This window comes from Pyrenophora tritici-repentis, chromosome 4 (genome assembly GCF_003171515.1).
Source record: "Pyrenophora tritici-repentis strain M4 chromosome 4, whole genome shotgun sequence".
Classification (NCBI taxonomy): Eukaryota; Fungi; Ascomycota; class Dothideomycetes; order Pleosporales; family Pleosporaceae; genus Pyrenophora; species Pyrenophora tritici-repentis.
The window spans coordinates 2,324,474-2,345,236 of NC_089393.1; the positions used below are offsets into that span (position 1 = coordinate 2,324,474).

A 20,763-nucleotide genomic window follows, 5' to 3' on the forward strand; every position below is an offset into this window, starting at 1 on the left:
CACGCGAAACGAAACCTATGCATGTGACGCCTGAACAATTCAGTGCCGTGCCCAATCAGGTAGATTCTGGGGATACAGCAATCCCTCCGCGAATAACAGGGATGGCTTCAAATTGAGTGCTTATGGACACGCGCTACTAGACAGCCGCCAAGAAAGCTTAAATACCACGACGCAATATATCAGAGTGGGAATCGATGACTGACATGCCAAGTCACACACAAGTGGTGTTTGGAGATGCCGATCGAGGATGGAGCAGCTGGGACTGCGGCCCGGAGCAGCACTACCGCTGTTAGATTGCTGGACGCCAGCAAGATGATGGGGAATAAATACCGCGTCTCTCGTCGTGGAATATTGAGATACAACACTGGCAGTCACTTCAATCCTTCACTTCACTTCTCCATACTCTTGATAACCATTTTTCACCGTCAACATGAAGTACGCTACCATCTTTCTTGCCGCCGCGGCTACCGTTTCCGCCCACTCCACATGGCAGCAACTCTGGGTTGGCAGTGAAGACAAGGCTGGAACTTGCGTGCGAACCGTCAAGGACAACAGCCCCATCACCAGCATAACCTCGTCCGACATGTTCTGTGGTCGTGGACCCGCTTCCACATCCGGCGTCTGTGAAGTTGCTGGTACGTACACCCCAACAAGTCACCCTTCCATATCACTGAATTTCTCACTAACACCCCTCTTCAGCCGGCAGCTCCCTCACCGTCGAAATGCACGCCCAGCCCAACGCACGCTCGTGCTCGCAACCCGCCATCGGCGGCAACCACTACGGCCCCGTCATGGTCTACATGGCCAAGGTCGCAGACGCCAAAACCGCAACCTCAGGCTCCTTCTTCAAGGTTGCTGAGGACGGCTACAAGGGCACGACCGCCACCTGGGGTACCGAGATCCTCAACGCAAACTGCGGCAAGCGCGCCTTCACTGTCCCCAAGAACATTGCTTCGGGTGACTACCTTGTCCGCGCCGAGGTTATTGCTCTGCACGCGGGAGCTGGCCAGTCACAACCGTACGTTAGCTGCTTCCAGGTCAAGGTTACTGGTGGTGGTAGTGCGACGCCTGCTGGAGTTAGCTTCCCGGGTGGTTACAAGACTAGTGATTCGCTTTTCACTCAGTCGATTTACAACTCCGACTTCAAGTACGTCAGCCCTGGACCGGCTGTGTACAGTGGTTAGAGGGATGAAGATTTGGTAGAGGGATAGGAGTGAGGAGGTGGAGGTGGGGATGATGGCGCGAAACTTCTTTGTATATATCTTTGCCTCGTTTGGCATCACGCTAGAATAACAACACCAACACATACACCAACACCACACAATCCCACTAACCTTCCCAACTGACCATCAGTTTTATTCAAACTCACCACTAGCAACCTTGCTATCGTACCACAACACTGCATCCAACAAGACCTGCGCCCCCAACGCACAATGCTCGGGACTCGTATACTCCTCTGGATTATGACTAACACCCCCCTTACTCTGCACAAAAATCATACTCGTCGGGCAAACCCGACTCGTCCACGCACTGTCATGTCCCGCCCTACTCTTCATCTCCAACACGCCTTCCTCACCCACATTGCGCACCGCCGCCGTCCTCACCGCCTCAATACAATTCTCATGGAACTTGGATTCTGGGAGTCCCCACGTACGCTGGACATGGTAGCTCGTCGCATTCGCCTCCTGTGCAACGACTTTGTCGAAAGCCGAGAAAATTGCAGTTGATAGATCATCAACGAGGGCGTCGGTGTCACAGCGGATATCGATAGTGAAAGTGACGCCTGCGGGTATAGTAGCTTGGGATGAAGTATCACTATTTATCACGCCGACGGTGGCTACACCCAAGGCTGTGGAGATCGCAGTGTCGCGTACGGCGACGATGAGTCGCGAGGCTGTTACTAAAGCATCTGCGCGGTTGGCCATGGGCGTGGTACCTGAATGACCCTCTGTGCCTTGAACACGGATGGCGTACCATTTCATCGCCTGAACGCTGGTTACGATACCGATTTGTTTCCGTGTTTGCTCTAGGATCGGGCCTTGCTCTATGTGCAGTTCGAAGTGGGCGGCGAGGGGGTTGGCGTGGTGAGAAGCGGGCGTACTGCCTAGGTAGGATGTGCTTTCCAAAGCGGCTTCCAGAGAGATGCCCGAGGTATCGAGGAGGGAATGACAGATTTCGAGAGATGTACTGGAGTGGGTGCTCCAAACGCCCGAGGCCATCATTGCACCGGGAAAACGGGCGCCTTCTTCGTTGGTCCAGTTTATCAGGGCGAGGGGGGAGTGGGTGCGTGTTTGAGTGGCGTGGAGGGTGCGGAGGACTTCTAAGGCGGCTTGGACACCGAGGATGCCGTCGTAGCTTTATGTATTTAGTCAAACGTGTATACTTGGATGTTTATGTGTATGTACCGTCCGCCAGCTGGCTGGGTGTCCATATGACTGCCCATCGCGATTGGTTTCTTGTCTTTTGCTGTGCCCGGCCGTATGGCGAATATGTTTCCTATTTGGTCGATTTTGATCTCACAGCCTAGGCTTTTGCATTCTGAGACCAGCCAGTCTCGAACGTCTTTGTCTTCTTGTGTTAGGGTGAGGCGGCACATGCCTGTTGATGGGGCGGCGAGAGCGCCATATTGCGTGCAGGTATCTTGTAAGGTATTATTCAACCTCTCCCCATTGATTTTGAGCAATTCAGAAGCCATTGTGATTGTTTTATCAAATTTTGGATGTTAAACTTGGGGATGAGAGTAGGTCACAGGCATATGGAGCTAAAGTTGTTCCTGCGTCTAACGCGTGGCCGTCGGGAAACGCGTCTTCATTGAATATGACAGCAGCTTATGACTGTACAGGACAGTTTGATCTGTCACAGATGCAGGTCTTTTGCGGCTAGGCTTTGTTGCGATAAGATGGCGAGGACGAAGAGAGTATGAAGCGTGGGGCAAGACGCGAAAGAGGGGTCAAGATACGCACCTCACAATTAGGGTCTAGCTTCCTTCTTCTACCACGATAACCGCCAACATGCATCGTAGAGTCATTGCAAAAGACGCGAGGTTTCTTCAGTCCACATTTACGGTGCTGGGAAAAGGCTAAGGTGCAATGGCAATGGAGTATGACCTGATCATCATCAATGGCGTTGTCGTGTCCGAGACCGAGGTTCAAGAGTGGGATATCGCAGTCAAAGATGAGAAGATTGCAAAGGTCGTTCCAAGAGGAGATTTGAAGGATGCAAAGGCAGCGAAGACGATAGATGCTGAAGGTGGCTATGTGATGCCAGGTGGAGTGGATGCCCATGTCCATCTCCAAGAACCTCCGTTGTTCGGTAAAGGCTCAACAGCAGACAACTACGAAACTGGCAGTCGGTCAGCAGTATGTGGAGGTACTACCACAATGGTAACGTTTGCGCCTCAGAAAAAGACCGAAGACACGCTACTTGATACGCTGGCCGCAACACACGAACGAGCAAAGGGAAACTGCTACATCGACTACTCTTTTCACATCATAGTCGGTAATCCTTCCGAGAAAGCCCTGTCAGAGTTCAAGACTCTCCGTGAAGAAGGTATATCTTCATTGAAGATTTACATGACCTATGAGGCCCTCCAACTGCACGATGGGCAGATCCTGGACATACTCCTCGAAGCGCGGAAACAAGGCATAACCACCATGATCCACGCCGAGAATGGCCAAGTAATCGACTGGATGACTGCGCAACTCGAGAAGAAGAAACTGTTCGCACCAAAATACCACGGCTCATCTCATCCACCCATGGCAGAGACAGAAGCTACATATCGCGCCATCAGCCTATCCGAATTCATGGACACACCAATCCTTATTGTCCATGTCTCCACACCAGCCGCAGCCGCCCATATTAAAGCAGCTCAAGACCGCGGTTTACCCATTTACGCAGAGACATGCCCGCAATACCTCTTCCTCACAAAGCAAGACCTCGACCAACCCGGTTTCGAAGGCGCAAAATGCGTCTGCTCGCCTCCACCCCGCGAAAGTGAAGCCGACTGTGACATCATCTGGGAAGGACTGGAAAACGGGACTTTTACAATCCTCTCCTCAGACCACTGTCCTTTCCGCTACGACGACCCAGAGCTAGGAAAGAAGAGCAGTATCTCTGCTGAATACCCACTTGGTCACTTCAAATATATTCCCAACGGCTGTCCTGGGATTGAAACGCGTCTTTCCCTCACACTCAGCGCAAACCGCTTGAAGCTTACAAAGTTTGTTGAGGTCACATCTGCTAACCCGGCGAAACTTTACGGTCTCCACCCCACAAAGGGTGCGTTGGTGGAGGGCGAGTCTGATGCTGATATCAATATTTGGTATCCCGAAGGCAAGATGGAGGAGTTTGATCTAACGAATGATATGTTGCATCATGATGTTGACTATACGCCTTTTGAGGGCAGGAGGATGAAGCAGTGGCCGAGGTATACGGTGTTGAGGGGAAAGGTGGTTTGGGATAGGGAGAATGGGGGTTTGTTGGGTGAGAAGGGGTATGGAAGGTTTACGAAGAGGGATACTAGTAGTCTTGCGAAACCAATGAAGGAGGGGGAGTGGGTGTTGCCGCTATAAAGACCAGGTAGACTTACATAACCTTGGAAGGCTTCAACCATATCGTTTCGAAACTCTATTAATCTCGCATGAATCTGTAACGGAAGAGTCTTTTTGAGTTTGAATACACAGGTATATTGATCGACGACTACACTTGGAGCTTTGTGGAGTACTCTGTAGGATCAGGCGTGCCTCGGCCCACTCCTTATCGTTATCGCCACCCCAAACATACTTCCCCATTCTTGCGTCCTTCCCTTCATAGCATCTGCTATGCGGCCATTTCCACCATACTATTGCAATTTATGCCATGACTAAGACGATGCAAAAATATCGATGTAGTCTTATCACTGGCTTGATAGGTCCTTGCCGTCTTGCATGTCGCGTGGCGGCACGGAAGCAGACCGATGCCCGTTGAGATGGGAACACTTGCGTCTTGAACAACTCTTAGTACTCCAAAGCCCAAATTTGGTTGATTAAAAATAAAATGACAACCACGGAGTTACCCATAGAACAGGTTGATGTTCTAGTAGTAGGTGGAGGGCCGGTTGGTACGATACCCTCATAGATGCATCTTCCACAACACTACGTCTAACATGTCTTCCCAGGTCTCATAACCGCCTACCAGCTCGCACGCAACCTCCCCCGCCCAACATACAGAATCAAAATAATCGAAAAATACGCAAAATCTTCTCAAGACCAATATGGCCGCGCCATCACCCTCTTTCCCCGTAGCTCCGAGATGCTCGACCAGCTTGGACTGGCAGACGCGCTTGCACAACAATGTTTCGCATGCCGAGACACTGTAAACTACGACAGACATGGCAATGAAGTTCCGGGCAGGGGTTGGGTGTTCATGGAGAATATGAAAGACACAAAATGGGACTTTGCGCTTGTGTTGAGGCAGAAATACCAAGAAGAGATATTCAGAAGAGCTATGGCGAAAGAAGGGGTCAAGCTTGATGCGCCATATACTTTGGTTGAAATCGAGGTACTTGAAGGAGTTCAGCCGGGTGGCTACAGGGTATTGGCAACTATTGAACACAGCGACACCAAAGTCAAGAGCATAGTCAAGTGCCGATATCTTGTCGGCGCCGACGGAGGAAAGTCGTTTATTCGACGTGCAATGAATGTACCCTTCGACGGCTCCTCGAGCGAAGATAAATGGGTGCGTATCGACGGCGTCATCGAGACTGACTTGCCTAAACCACGTACCTACTGCGCCATCGAGTCGCCAACCCACGGAAACGTCTTATGGGCAGCTCTCGACCACGGCGCCACGCGAATTGGCTTCGCCTTCACAGCCGAACGGCAAAAGGCCTACAAAGACTTCAATGAAGAAGCTGCTGTAAATGAAGCCATCGCCTCCGTCAAACCTTTTAGTCTAAAATTTACACAAGTAGACTGGTGGACCATCTACGTCGTCGGCCAACGTATCGCCCGCTCCTTCTTCGTAAACGACTGCATCTTCCTCGCCGGCGATGCCTGCCACACGCACAGCAGCGGCGCCGCCCAAGGCATGAATACCGGCATGCACGATGCCGTGAACCTAGGCTGGAAACTCTCACTCGTCCTCCAGGGCCTCGCTAACCCAGATCTCCTCCACTCATACCAAGCCGAACGCCTCCCCAACGTCCAACGACTCATCAATTACGACAAAGATATCTCGCGGCTCATGACTATGCAGTTACCCGAGGGGTGGACCGGAGACACAAACGCGGATCCAAACGAGGTCTTGGGCGCTGTCATGGCCGAAGCAGCGACGTTTAGTAGTGGTCTTGGTATCTACTATGAGCCAGACGCCTACCTCAACTTTGTCCAAAGTGCAAACGCGACGATGGTACAGCCGGGCCAACGCGCCCCTGATGTTACACTGCAGAAACCAGCGACGTTTGAATCAACGCGTTTACAAACCGAGACTCCGAATACCGCCACCTTCTACATCTTCATCTTCGCTGGAGAAGTCAAACGCACAAAATTGGCGTTGTCATCTTTCACAGACGCCGTGGCGTTGCTGCCTTGGCTTCATGACGAGAATGTCCCGATTTCATGGCTTTCCATCTTTGCGGGTCCGGGCGGTTCTTCGGCGTATGAGACGTTGGGTGGAATGCCGTTTGGTCGTGTCTTCTATGATGAAGATCTTGGTGCGCATACACGGTACGGTGTTGATATTGAGAAGGGTGCTGTGGCTGTTTTAAGGCCGGATGGTTGGGTGGGTACGGTTGTTGCGTTGGATGGGGGTGCAGGGGATAAGCTAGAACAGTATTTTGGAAGGTTTTTGCTTGCTGCTGCGGTAGACGGTGGCATGGCCGGGGGTGGGGCGAAGTTGTAGTCTGTAGGTCGTTGTGGTTGTCGTCATTGGCAGGAGTGGACGGTTGTTCTTTCTATACGCGGATGACTCGGGTCGGGTATGAACTTACCGTTATACGACTACCCCGCATTATTTTGCTGTATACTTCTTAGTATGTCCGGATGTCTCGGAATGTTAACAACTAGAAAGACGGGTGTGTTCGCCAGCACTTGGCTGCTGGTAAGCTTCATTCTTAGCATCCTTAGCACACTTCGCGCCAAAGTTTGATATCTTGGCAAGAGCTTGGTAGAAACACGCAGAACGACAACACGAACAAGAGTTGGAGAGGACAAGAGTTTCATTCATGTCACGAAAAGATTTATGAAGTGTGGATTTAGTCAACCGACTACATCTCCAATCCTTGTACGACGTCCGGCGCTCAATGATAATGTGCCCCTGTGTACGTCCAACCCCATGTTCTGACTGCAAGTATCCGCCTACTCGTCGTCTTGAATATCGATGACAGTCTTTGTCCATTGGCGAGCCGGGACCTTGCGGTTGAACAAGATGTCGATTTCGCGGTAAGATCGGTTCTTCATCTCAGGCAGGAAGAAGTAAGCCATGACGAAGCAGAAGAAACCAGTTCCACCCCAGACATAACCGCACTTGCCACCGAGGTTGGCCTCCTGTTATATTCGTTAGTAAAACTGGTCGGTTTGAAGGTGTGGACAGGGAAAAAAGGCTTACCTTGGGGTTGAGCATGTAACTGGCAAGGAAAATACAGGGAATATTGACAACGTAGTATGAGGCACGTCCAATACCAGTGGTGAGAGGACGCAGACGGATCGACGAAGTCTCTCCGATGATGACCCACGAAGCGGGAGCAGGACCAAGAGTGAACAGAACAGAGACGATGAGACCGAGAGAGGCTTGCGCCAACGAGGCTTGGGTCGATTTGCCAACGGATCCAGCAATACCGAGAGCGATGAGGAAACCGACGTTGATGAGCGAACCCCAGACGTAAATGGTACGGCGACCAAGGTACGAGGTCAGAATCCAGGAAAGCATAACAAAGAGCCACTGGAGTCCGGAAGTGATCAGACCAAGAGCAAAGGCCGTGTTTGTTGATACACCGGCCTGTTCGAAGAAGTAAACGGCCTGGTTAGCGATGAGGTTACCAGTCAAGTTCTGTGCAGCGTAAACACCGCAGACGATAAGAGTACGGTAAAGGTCGGTACCGCGGAACAGCTCGAAGTAGCTGGGGTCCTCGATGGACTTCTCAAGATCGATGGTACGGCGCATCATGGCTACGGCCTCAGTGACGTTCAAGCGGGCGCGGCGTCCAAGACGTCCAACGGCGTGTTCGGCCTCTTGGAGACGGCCCTTGCGGACGAGCCACCAGGGAGACTCTGGCGCCATGTAGATGAGGATAGCAAGAGGGGTGGGGAACATCCACTGGAGCGCAATTGGGATCCTGCACGTTTGATCAGCAAAATAAACATTTTTGGGTGGTCTCGAATACGTACCTGTATGCGCTCGAGGTGGAGTAGGTGTTGTAGTGGAAAGCTACACCGTTGACGATGATGGCACCAATAGCCCAGAACATTTGCAACATCTGAGTGGCGGGAGCTCGCAGCTGGATAGGCGTAATCTCACTGCAGTACGCGGGCGCGTTGGCAATGAAGATACCCCATGGGATACCCTCAAGAAGTTGCGACACGAACATGACGGGTAGCGAAGGAGCGAAGTAGAAAACCAGGATGAAGACGTTCAAGAGCATGAGGCCGAAGATGGTGGCCCATCGGTATCCAATTCGGCTGGTGAGGGGACCAGCGAGACAGACACCCATGATAGCACCAAGAGGACCGCCCATCTGGAGTGCAGACTGCCAGCTGGCGACAATGACATATTTGCCATTGTCGGCTTGGACACCAAACTCCCTTGCGAAGGCAGGCAGGGCGATGAAGTTACCCATGAGGAACACACAGTATGACTCCATGATCTTGAGATAAGATTAGCGGCGATTCCTCATTAGGGAAAGTTAGGCGGGAAACAGAAGAGTTGCGACTTACAATTGTGCAGGACATGATGAAAGCCCACGTCGCAGCCATGGGGTAGGCCTTGACAGCGTCCAGGACGCCCATGTCGTGTTCGGCATTCTCAGCCTCTACAGCGGCAGCCTTGTTGTGTGCTTTGAGGGCCTTCTCGTCCATGATGGCGTCCTCGACCTGGGTTGAGACACCCTTCTCGGTAATTGTCGAGTCGCCATAGGCGTCGTTGTTGACATGATCAGCCATACTGACAGCTGTAGGTCTTTGAGCACACCAAAACGTATCGGTATAGGAAGAGGAAGGTTGACAACGAAAGAGAAGCAACGATAAATGTCGACCGGCCAAGGCCAGGGTCTTATAAAGGGCCCAGCGGCAACGGGCCTGACCACTCGCTCTCTCACCTTCACTCGTGGAAGAGGCGCATGTGCAGTGACGAGAATTCCATCAATCAGCGCCCCGCGCTGTCACGATGGCCTTGGTGCGGGTCCAAGCCGTGTAAATGGAGACGGACACGATCGTCTTTTCGTGTACGCCTGCTGGACGAGACTCTCGCTAGCAGCGGCCATCCCACCAGAAAGGTTGGTGGCGTCTTGTAGATGGCTGTCCCGTGCTAGCTTCAGGCTCTATATCGCGGCACAGCAGCCAACCAGGGCCGCCGACACAAAGCTTGGTCCGACACCAAGCATCCCCGCACGCCATCTGCTCAATTTACCCGGCCCGCCGAGGCTGGAGCCCCAGGTGTCCCCGGAGACCTCTCCACCGCTCTCCACGTTACCGGTTGGTGATAAGCCCCCGGTTGAATAATGCACCGAAACATGGTGGAATAGCGGGGATACCTTCTTCCTCGATTGCGCATCGCTGCCAGGCGCCGGCGGGCGGATTGCGTAGAAGAGTTTAGTGCTTCCCCAGACGGGCTAGCGCTGGCTGCAAACTCAGCAAAACCTGGAGACGAACATTGGGGGATGGGCACACCACGACACGCCTGAAAGCTTGACAAGACACGGGAGCAAGCTATTGGGACATGAGAAGCCAAGAACACGCAAATCAAGGGCCCAGGAGATATAATGCTTAATATTCAACATGTCGGATCCTTGCTGCTTCTCGGCCATAAACGGTCGTTCTCACCCGTTCCCACACCGGCGCCTTTTCTTCCAGGCACGTGAGAAAAACGTCGCAAGGCCGAGATGACACATGACAGATGGCAGTTGAACCGTACTTTTTTCCCAGCGGTGCAACCAAGACAAAAATAAAGGAGACGCTACTGATGCGAAGCTTTTCACCAACTGCACGCCTGAGCTGATTAGCCTCGCTGGCGTCAGCGCACAGAGAAGCACTTGTTCCAACATTTCAGGCTACTTACAAATCTTCCGTGGGAGCAATATCGCACTTTCTCAGCCCTCCCGAAATAATATTATTCGTCTGCCAAGCCGACCCACACCTCCCCGTATATCATTCGAGAACGTGACTTGAGAAGAGGTACAGCCGGTTTAAGCGAACAACGGCAGTGTGCCAATTGATTAGGTTGCATGATGCACAGACTGTAACACGATAGGCGCTCGTGTTCTGCGTCTGCCCTTCTCCGGAGAAAGCCTCATCACATTCTGGTGTTTATTAATTCCTGGGAGATGGGATTTGATTGGTGACCGGGGAAGTTGGCATGTAGGATGAGTAGCCGGCGGCTGTCTCGATGAAGCGCGGTTATGTGATCCGAAAAACTGGTACACTTTTTAGAACTACTGTCTGCTAACCCCGGATTTACAGCTCCGTCATGTTCGCGTGGACAGAGACTAGTAGTGCTAGGGCGTCAATGAAGGAGAACATGACGTTATGCGCACTTCAATCCAATAACTAGATGTGCACTTGGAAGACTATATTTAGGATTGGTGCTATGGCTTCGAGTCAAGTCTATGAAAGCGTGAGGGGACATGGGAGGTCGAAGAGGAATTACACGAATAGCGTCAAGGTCGTGTTGTAGGCGGGCGGGATAGAGGAAGCGCCGCGAGGGAACCCCAGTATCAAGATCAGCAGGTGGATGGAGCCAGGATGCATCTCCATCCAGACGTTGCGCATATGTCGGTACCCGCTTGCCATGTCACCGGGTCATACTTGATCGATTGAGCAGACTATCAATCCGAATCCTTGCCTCAGCCTTAATCACTGTTATCAGACACCGTGGCCACCTTGTACTAGAATCTCTTTCCAAAGTTGACTACACTCTAGCTCCCACCGCCGGATACAAGCGCCTCAAACGGACGCCAACACCGGCATCTGTATTCCACGTATAGTTAGCTCAATCGGCCCTAAGGAGCTGGATAGTTTATAACATCCCCCCTCTACTCTTGTGCTGTTCGCCGAAATCTGCATCAAGCTTTCAACTTGCTAGCGCTGACCTAAGCTGTTGGTTCAATTTCCTTTGATGCTCTCAGCAACCGGAGGCAAATTCCTAGAGTATTCTTGTGGAGATCTTTCCAGTTCCTTTCGAATTTGCTTTCGTATCTCTGATGTCTCGTCTTTGTGTCTCATAATTCGAAGACCTTCTGCTTCGTGCTATTTGAGCTCCAGGTGGTTATTGGGAAGCGGAATTTGTTGGGCAGCTAGTCCTAATATTGCGCTGTTGTGATCGTCTCTAGAAGCAGCGAGAAGTTCAAGGAACTTGATGTATAGCTAGTCAAGCTCCGAATAATCGGGCATCCCTGGTGTGTAATGCTCTTCTACATCCCTCTACAGACACTTCGCTATATTCTGCCACGCAAATGCTCGGCCGTGGCTGAGTGAGCAGATCCAGAGCCTGAAATAAGTCACAGTATCATGTGAGCGACACATGTAAGCCCAGTTCAGTCATTGACTGGTATCAGAGAACTTCTAGACGAGCCCATAGTAGTTTCGTATCGGTAAGAGCGAGTGGTTCATATAGCCTGTCAGATTTGACCACATCATTGAACTAAAACAGTACATCGGTACGTACAAAGACTAAAGACCATAGACATTCTTGGACTCGAATGCTTTATCTAGCTCTATGCTTATGTTTGACCTGAGAAGAGTGCTAGTGTTCCGATAAACTGTTTGTCTAATTTTTTAGCCGCTTATAGCCCTTGATCACTCAATCGAAACTTTGACATGTCCGTCGAATATCCTACCACTGAACTTGTCGACCGATAGTGTTTTGTGTGGTTTGAAATGGTGGTGGCTGTTGGCTTGCTAGGAAGACATCTTATCTGTGGTAATGCACGACTTGACATGTGATACATATGACTGTGCTCTACATATAATTATCTAGATAAGATGTCATCAGTACACCAAATAACGATGTCAAAATTCCACCTGGATATCTGTCACTGATAAATACCTGCCCAGCCGTCATACATTTCTACCATCAATGCTTGCTATCATGTGAACTGCTCCCGATACATCACAGACATCTCACTACAATGTGTACCTAATTAAACAAGCAATAGGACAACTGAATCCTGATTGTTAAAATGATTCAACCCGAACAAATCCAACTACTAAACCACAAGCCCATCGCTATGCAACACCATCTACCTAAATCGACAACACCCTCATATATCAAAGCCTACAACTCATCCTCGTCCTCCTCCCTAGCCAACGCCTTACGCTCCGCCAACTCGCGAATCTTCTCTCCCAACACCTCACGACCATACCGCGACGCCACCTTGCCAGCCAGATCGAGCATCTTGCCATTCGCATCGCGCATTAGACTGACAATTTCCAGGGCCTTCATCCCGTGGTCCTCACCAGCCAGACATTCCAATCCGAGTAGCTGCAGCAAAGCACGATCAATCGCCACCTCCAACGTAGTGAGAGCCTGTTTCTGAGACGCCGTGGGTCGGGTGTGCAATAGCGTTGAGGAGAGCTGCGAGTGCAGAGTGGAAGAGAGAATGAATGCTTGTTCGTGTTCCTGCTGCTTGTCCTCGTTGGTCTGAGGGGTAGGGCCGTCGTCTTCGTCTTCCATGTCACTCAGATCACCACCTCGCTTCTTCGCTTTCTTGGACTTGTCGATTGCGCTGCTGAGCGGGATCTCGAAGCCGAACTCTGAGAGGTGGGGGACAGGAGCACTGGGGTATTGCTCGCGGCCCTTGATGATCATGCAGTGGAACTTTGCGCCAATTCCGCCATCTTGAGATGGGGATGATGCTACGCCGACGGGCCAGTAGCTTTCTTCTTTTCCACCGCCGGTGAGACGGGAAAGGAGTTTGGTGTCTAACATGGGCACCCAACGCGCTTGGCCAGTATTTCTCCAGCCAAGTAAGGTTAATAGCACACCTTCCGAGTCGTAGATGTATGGATCACCTTCTGCTGAGAAGAAGACGCTGGTCAATGTCGTACCTGGTGGCAGTGCGAGGATATCAGAATCCTGGTAGACGATGTCGTGCTTGATGTTCTCAATGGTGTAGAGAAGCTGTGTGCTGAGGTCATTTTGTATAGGCCCGTTGCCTATTGTGAGGATGTAATCGCGCCAGGCTGCACACGTAACTGCCGGCGAGCTCTTCTGCCTGTAGACGCGTATGGGTAGTCCGAACAATGAGTATATGCGTACGTAGTTGGTTGATGTTGTGACACAGACATAGGAGTCGGACAGCGCAATTGCAGTGACAGACTCTCCCGTTGGTAGATTAGTCCGCCACTCGGTTCGTGTCGTCCACGTTTCGTGTGGCCGATAGTATATCATTGCTGTGTTTCCTTCTCCAGTACTGTCTGGTTGGCAGGCGAACAAGGTTCCATTCTCGTTGAGGCATGCCTTGTCGTATAGGAAAATGTCGGTAAAGTGGAAATTGCGGAAGGTATGCTCGTCATAAAACTTGACGGACACGGTGTGATGTTTACCCTCCTGGCTCACGGTCTCGACGTACCCCGTTAATGAACAACACAGTAATCGTCGTTCTCCACGCCAGGGCGTACTTCCAGGCTGGAAAGGCTCGTGAACTTGAGGACGAAAAAGGGCGGAGCTGTATGCACGACGTTTAGATGCTGGTTGTATCCCATCTGCGAGATGGCCGTTGGTTCGTTTCTTTGCGGCAGTGATGGCTGGTGCATAGCCGGCGCCATCATCGTCGATTACGAAATCGTTCATTTCCTCGTCACCGTCTTCTTGTGCTTCATCGTCCTGGAATTCTGGGCCTAGAATATCCTCCAATGAGTCGGCTGTTCCGCTTCTTTGCCGTGGCCGCCCTGGAAGAGTTTGTACATTGCCGCTTGTGAGCTGCGCTGGTGCCGGGACACCGGCTCGACCCTCTGACGGATCATGAAAGAAGGGTGCGGAGACGGTGGCTTTTTGAAGAAGGGAGATGTGTTCTTCGGGTACAATGTCGGTGTGAATGAACAGTTCGCCCTCGTTGTTGGTGTAGGAAAGTATATTCTCAGTGGGATGCCATGCCATGGCAAGTATGGTCGCCTTGACATTCTCATACTTCTTTAGAATTTTCTGTGTCTTAGTATCCCACAGGTTGAGACTCAGATCGCTCGATGTAGTCACCAGCAAAGCACCGTTAGGCGACCAGGCAGCGGCTGTAATATCGGCAGTATGTCCAGTTTTGAAGACTCGTTGGCGTTCCCAATCGCTCGTTGACATGACCTGTATTTGTCGCATCGCAGTCGGTGTAGCAAATGCTCGTCCATCAGGATGCCACAGCACCTTTGAGCTCGACTCTGAATCTGCCTCCATGCTCTTAATCATGCCTTCCACCCTCTTGTCCATCTCGGGCTGATCTCCATCCAGAGTATACATGTAGACATGGCCATCGGTACAGGATACGGCGAGGCGGTTGTCAGTCTTGTCGAAGGATACGTGTTTCACTGCTCGGGGCTGGTCGCGCAGCGTCCGCATGCTTTTATCTTTGGTATTCACGAGATTTACAGAGAGTTCACTGTGCTTGTTAGTAATCGGGACGACATACTAGAATCATAGACGTACTCGCTTCCAACAGCAACCCACTTCCCATCTGAACTGAGGGCCACATCTCGCACTGGAAGCGTAGTCCGGACTAGTATTTCTTCGAATTTAGCACTTTCAAGCGAAAACCGGCTCACTGTGCCATCCTCTGAGCCCGTAATGAAGAAATCATTCTACGCTGATGGTCAGCGTTGCGCCATAGACTCGTTGTGAGTAATGTACATACACCAGCGACAACCGCCGTGTTATTCTCTTGGCAATCATCTATGGTGACTGGCTCATCATCAGAGCCAGTGGTGAACACACGGCAGTAGTCATCGACTCCGGCTGTTACGAGTTTCTTTCCGTCCGGTGTGTATGCGAGATAAGTTGGGCCAGGGGCATCTGAGGAGTCCAATTAGCCTTTGCAAATCCACAGCAGTATCACAAAATACATACGAGCCTGGCGAGCGCGCATTCGTTGATTTGCGGCCATTGTTATAGAGTGTGGCGGTTGTTTGCGATTCGGAAGTGCACCGCGTTCAGGACCGAACGCGACCGCGTAAAGTGGCTCGGGTTACGTTTAGCGCGCTTTGCAGACATCCCCGCCGGACTCCACTCCAAACTTCTTACAATCCCAACATCGAATCTCACTCGACATGCGCATTCTCGACTTAACTGGGTTCTCAGTTTGCTCAAAGCGCTTAGAAGTGTTGAACTTGCCTTGGTCGGAGTATGGGTTTAAAGCTTTGAGATGAACAGGTGAAGACGACTATGGAACGACATGGTTAACACCAAGCCTCACCAGATCCTGTCCCTCCGAGTACTACCATTTCAAGTTGAGAAAACCCAATGAAGCTCCTTCCATATGGTTAATCTGATACTTCCGGCGCATAATCAGTGACTGCCCTCTCTGGTCTTTCCCAACCCTGTTCCCGGCACTTTCAATACCATGGAAGATCTGCCGTCCACACAGATATTTTTGTCTAGATCATCTCTTCCTGTGGCTCTCATAATGCGTCTTCTACTTGGCTACCTTTTCACCCAGATCATCTCTAGACCAGCCGGTAGCAATATCCTGGCGATAGTAGGCCCGATCAAGTTCAACATGTACGCTAATAGACCCCGTTTGGTTACGAACAGGTCTAGATCCTTTAATGACGTTGTTCACTTCTAATGTGCATGTTCCATCAATGGAAGGTAGAATATTTAGGTACATGTGCCTACCTACCCAAGTAGGAACGGACATCTGCATGCAGCATAGCGGCATTCTCCCCACGCTAACCACCTAGGCAAGAAAAAAACTCTCCACCCATACCAAAAAGATACTTGCGGGGCGGTGGCTTAGTCAACTAGCCGCCGTCTCCACACCAACTGTTGAGCCGCGCTGGAGAAAAAAAGTTACCTCGTGCATTGCCGTTAGACATTCAACCCCACACGTCCTTGTGTGTGTGTGTTTCTCCCGTTCCTCGGAGCGGCATCAGCATACTTAGGTAGAAAGACAGGGAGTAAGAGAAAGAGATCGTCACAATGGTTTTTACAGACGAAGAACAACCTCTGCTCCGGATCATATCCCATGATCTCGATACCAGCAGCAACCAGGAGCAGCCCAACGGCGACCCCGCGGATCCAAATGACTTGCTCGATTTCGAACCTTTGGACCCTGAGGATCCTAAGAATTGGAGCTGGGGATTTAAATGGGGTATTGTTTTGTTACTTGCGCTGATGGCATTTACAGTGTAAGTGCAGTCTCATATAGAATACCTTCGAACCTGCAAATATGAACCACCACGAGAATGAAAGTTAACATTGGCTCCCTTACTAACGCACACATCAGAACATTCACATGCATAGGCGTCGTCCCTGTCGCCAGCACAATTGTCCGCGACCTCGACAACGGACATTCCATGTCCTCAACCAACAGCGCCCTGCTCGTCACAATCTGGGAACTAGGCGAAGCAGCGGGTCCCCTCCTCATAGCACCATTATCAGAAATCTTCGGCCGCCGCCCCGTCATGCATTTTTGTAACTTTGGTTTCATCGCCGCCACCATCCTCGCAGCAGCCAGTCAATCTAGCACCGTTTTCATTGCCGCGCGCATGCTAACGGGGCTGTGCGTTGCATCCAACGTGCTCAATCCCGCTATTATCGGGGATATCTTTTCCAGCGAGCAGAGGGGTTCAGCCATGAGTCTTATCATGCTGGCGCCGCTAATTGGAGGCGCGATTGGCCCGGCGATTTCAGGGGCGATTGCGCAGACGATGGGGTGGAGGCAGATTTTAGTTATTGCCGCTGGACTGGCGGTGTTTTGCGAGGTCTTGTTCCTGCTCTTCTTCCGTGAGACGTACAAGATGGCGATTTTGAGGAGGAGAGAGGATGAGAGGGTCGACAGTACGCATGAACCTAAGAGCGCTCATGCTGGTGCGAAGAGGCTTTGGCATTCCATCACGAGGCCATTTGCAGTGCTTTTTGGATCAAATGTTCTCATGCTACTTTCGCTCTTTGCGTCGGTGGCGTTTAGCTACTTTTACGTCATCAGTGTGTCGTTACCTGGGATACTAGTTGAGAACTACGGGTTTGAACTTGCGTTAACGGGGTCATCGTTTGTTTCTTTTAGTAAGTTTTCTTTCCTTCCCCTCCCTACCACTATCAAACTAACAACACTTTACTAGGCATCGGCTCCTTCCTCAGTGTCCTCGTCTGCAATTTCACCCTCGACCGCATCTACATCCACCTCCGCAACCGCAACCCTTCCGGAACAGGAAAACCAGAATACCGTCTCCCCCTCTCCATCATCGGCGGCATCTTACTCCCCTTTTCCGTCACAGCCTACGGCTGGATTGCAGAGTACCGTCTCCCCGTCCTCTTGCTGCTGGCGTCAGTGGCGCTCATGGGGTTTACCCTGTTGTTGACCGTGGTCCCGTTGAGCGCGTATGTGGTCGATGCTTGTGGCATGTACTCTGCGTCGGCTATGACGGGCGTTATTGTGACGAGGTGTCTTGTGGGCACTTTTTTGCCGCTGACGACGGCGCCGTTGGCGGAGAGGTTGGGTTACGGGTGGGGGTTTAGCTGTTTGGGGGCGTTGAGTTTGGGGCTGGCGGTTATTCCGGTCATGATACTTAAGTTCGGGGAGAAGTGGAGGCAGAGGTCGGAGTTTACTATGGATTCTTAGAGTTGATGTTTATCAGGTGAATTGTAGGGTTGATGATTTTCATGATACTGTTATAGCGGTTACCAATTTAACATGTAGTCATGCAGTTTTCAATGTTTATTCCATTGAACAAAATCTAACATATCTTACAAGCTTTAGAGCGAAATAGACTAGGTTCGCGACGCATACACTGACTAGTCCAGATGCTAGTAACTAACCCAGTGCCTATTGACAACACCAGAACCTATCAACAACCACTTCATCAAGATGAAACTATAATTAAAACTATCCAACCCTCAACGATAAAAGATCCCAAGGTCGTCCAACCCACATCACGATCTGCAGTGTATATTTCTATTTTGAGCATATTACCTACACGAGAAGGATTCAGGTTGCATTCCCGCTTGATCAGCCCAACAGCCTCGAGCCGCCCGGGAAAACTCTTGTGTCAAGTAAGGGTTCCGACTAATAACACAAGCAATCGGCCGCATCTGGGCAGCCTTAAAGGAATGTCTTCTAGAAGATGGTAGAATTCACTCTTTTTCGTGTACATGCATACGTCTTTTATAGGCACTCAGACGCTTCATCTATGGCTGTCAGCGTATGGAGTGCAGCTTGCCAGCGCATAGCAAATAATGAGCCTATGAGAAGAGGAATATGTCGCTATGGACAAAAAGGTATGTGGCTACTTTGTCGCGGGTCACAGAGAAATAGTGACGGGCATGCGCAGACGTTGGGTCAGCGTGCGCTCTACACCACGTGCATTTGTGGCTTGCGCGGGTGCACAGACATTGGAGGATACAGTTCGGAGACAAGGCTACGCCGTGTGGTGGATGATTCAGGTTGACCCCAGGGTCGCGTTGTGGCTTTTACCAGTGTGACGGTTGTGCTCAAGAGGCGTCAAGGCCGCTGAGCTGGCGACGCTCAATCTGGCGGTTCACAGTTTTTCGGGCCAGAAGACGCCAGTCGAGTGTCATGTGGAAACGTGGCTCTGTGGTGCTTTTTGGGGCGCTCGTGGTCTGATGTTGAAACGGTACACTCGCGATTAGGGCGGTTTATGTCGAAGCGATATCAGGTCGGAAGTATGCAGCCTCAGCTGGGGAAAGGGCTTATGCAAGGAAATTCGTCCGGTTCGCGACCACTGACGTAGGTTGGGCCAATGTGGCTGGAAGAAGGCCCGCGATGGCCGCGGAAGAGCTATTCTACTTTGGCGGTTAACGAGGGCGAGGTGAGGGAGGGTGTGGTGTTGGTGTTGGGCGTTGCGATGTTTGATGTTCTGGGATGGTGCGGGATTGTGAGAATAGCATAGGTGTGGGTCAGTCGGCATAGTTGCAATCGAGGCTGGGCAAGAGTTAGGTGGCTTCTAATATGCCACGGGTGTGGTTATGACGCGTATACTTGTGTACCTAGCTTCGGCGGATGACTGCAGGGTGGTGAGGCTCGAAGATGCCGTGGTGATGCCGGTCGGCCAGACTGGCGGCGAGCAAAAAGCAGGTAAGTTCCGGAGGATTTGTCAAGGGTGCACACCCCCCTCCCACACAGCTCCAGCAGAGCGTTTGACATGTGCGTGTGGTGGGTTCGCGACATTCCCAATCAATTCAGGATGAAACCTCCGCTGGGTGTAAACTCCAAGTTGCTTTTTGACGAGTCAGGCTGGGACAAGCGACTTGCCCGGCTAATTGGGATGGGCTGATGGCTGATACATGACCATGATAATCGTTGACTGGATATGACGCAGTGATATAGGACAAAGCAGCGCATGTCGTGAGCATGCGCTGTGTGGTCGAACCCCGCGGCATAGGGTAGCGGTAGCGGTAGCAGCTTGAGCGGATCTGATCGCCCTGGCCCCATCCGCTATCCACGGTCCCTGTCGGTCGCGGCGCATCCTAACCGTTGAGGCATCCACGCAACATTGGCGGAAGTATACTTCCGGGCCGTCACACAGCGAATCAAGGGGTCTGGAGCGACGGGTAGCAAGACGACTTGGCGCATCCAGCAAAGGGTCGGGTAGGGGTGCAGGAGCCACGATGATCCTTTGGGAAGTGGACCGTTTCCCGCCGCTGCTCGGTGCTGGGTTTTCCGCAGAGCTGGCCATTGGATTCCAGTGCGGCAGTAGGTCGCAAAAAAAGCACAGTGGCGATGGGGTGCAGGCCAACGGTTGGCGGTAGGTGGTTGGCAGTAGGCTGCACAAAGACCGACACACACACACACACATGCACACACACAAACGGCACAGATTACTATAGTAATCGCGGAGACATGGCAGCGAGAGGGTATGAGGTGAGGTTGCCATGGGACGGCGATGAAAGAGCATCAGGCCATTCTGCTGCTGTGTGCGCCGCCACTAATCAGCCAGGTTGCACGGCAGGGAGCTTGGCACGGCGGCATTCCCCGGCCTGCTGGCGCTGCAACTGCATGGACCCATGTCCCCAATGAATTGCAGGCCGGCCTCGACGCGGGCGGCCGACGGCAAGCCCAGCTGAGGGCGCCATGAGACGACGTCGTATGAGAGAGTCATTCTTGCTGTTCTTCTCGCGACCCGGCCACAATCGGGTCTATCTACTTGGTAACTACTGTAGGCTAGTAGTGCACGCCGTCTCTGCTGCTGAATTGATCAAGGGTACGCCAGCGCCTTGCCAGTGTGATGGAGCGACGCCATCGCCGCCCGCAAGGCCGGGGTCTTGCTGGAACCGTGTGACCGGATAGGTTTGCAGAGACCCGTGGTGCGTGCTGCGTGCTGCGTGCAATATGTTTTCCATACCCGCTCGAGGCGTACGAGTCAGTCCAGCTGGCCCTGCTTTCACACTCACATGTCCCATGTTCCTGGCACTGGC

General features: G+C 51.8%; 7 protein-coding genes across 7 annotated transcripts; 4 read left to right on the plus strand and 3 right to left on the minus strand.

Moving 5' to 3' along the window:
* Positions 1-430: 430 nt before the first annotated feature.
* PtrM4_096670 (Glyco-hydro-61 multi-domain protein) lies at positions 431-1,184 on the plus strand (the record flags this gene model as incomplete). The annotated part of the gene is made up of 2 exons (XM_001933952.1): positions 431-635; positions 700-1,184. The coding sequence occupies 2 exons, from the start codon at positions 431-433 to the stop codon at positions 1,182-1,184; spliced, it is 690 nt and encodes a 229-aa protein (XP_001933987.1).
* A 145-nt stretch (positions 1,185-1,329) lies between these two features.
* PtrM4_096680 (Peptidase-M20 multi-domain protein) lies at positions 1,330-2,695 on the minus strand (the record flags this gene model as incomplete). Its single annotated transcript, XM_066107195.1, has 3 exons — positions 1,330-1,334; positions 1,370-2,355; positions 2,406-2,695. The coding sequence occupies 3 exons, from the start codon at positions 2,693-2,695 to the stop codon at positions 1,330-1,332; spliced, it is 1,281 nt and encodes a 426-aa protein (XP_065962863.1).
* Positions 2,696-3,089: 394 nt separating this feature from the next.
* On the plus strand, positions 3,090-4,571 carry PtrM4_096690 (uncharacterized protein; the record flags this gene model as incomplete). The annotated part of the gene is made up of 1 exon (XM_001933949.1): positions 3,090-4,571. One exon carries the CDS (start codon positions 3,090-3,092, stop codon positions 4,569-4,571), a length of 1,482 nt encoding a protein of 493 aa, XP_001933984.1.
* A 463-nt stretch (positions 4,572-5,034) lies between these two features.
* On the plus strand, positions 5,035-6,879 carry PtrM4_096700 (uncharacterized protein; the record flags this gene model as incomplete). The annotated part of the gene is made up of 2 exons (XM_001933948.1): positions 5,035-5,098; positions 5,156-6,879. The coding sequence occupies 2 exons, from the start codon at positions 5,035-5,037 to the stop codon at positions 6,877-6,879; spliced, it is 1,788 nt and encodes a 595-aa protein (XP_001933983.1).
* A 455-nt stretch (positions 6,880-7,334) lies between these two features.
* On the minus strand, positions 7,335-9,134 carry PtrM4_096710 (AraJ, Arabinose efflux permease; the record flags this gene model as incomplete). Its single annotated transcript, XM_001933947.2, has 4 exons — positions 7,335-7,523; positions 7,585-8,311; positions 8,364-8,839; positions 8,910-9,134. 4 exons carry the CDS (start codon positions 9,132-9,134, stop codon positions 7,335-7,337), a joined length of 1,617 nt encoding a protein of 538 aa, XP_001933982.1.
* A 3,328-nt stretch (positions 9,135-12,462) lies between these two features.
* On the minus strand, positions 12,463-15,274 carry PtrM4_096720 (WD40 repeat protein; the record flags this gene model as incomplete). Its single annotated transcript, XM_001933946.1, has 4 exons — positions 12,463-14,773; positions 14,821-14,972; positions 15,026-15,183; positions 15,238-15,274. The coding sequence occupies 4 exons, from the start codon at positions 15,272-15,274 to the stop codon at positions 12,463-12,465; spliced, it is 2,658 nt and encodes an 885-aa protein (XP_001933981.1).
* A 1,034-nt stretch (positions 15,275-16,308) lies between these two features.
* On the plus strand, positions 16,309-17,950 carry PtrM4_096730 (AraJ, Arabinose efflux permease; the record flags this gene model as incomplete). The annotated part of the gene is made up of 3 exons (XM_001933945.1): positions 16,309-16,517; positions 16,616-17,394; positions 17,451-17,950. 3 exons carry the CDS (start codon positions 16,309-16,311, stop codon positions 17,948-17,950), a joined length of 1,488 nt encoding a protein of 495 aa, XP_001933980.1.
* Between the last annotated feature and the right edge of the window lie 2,813 nt (positions 17,951-20,763).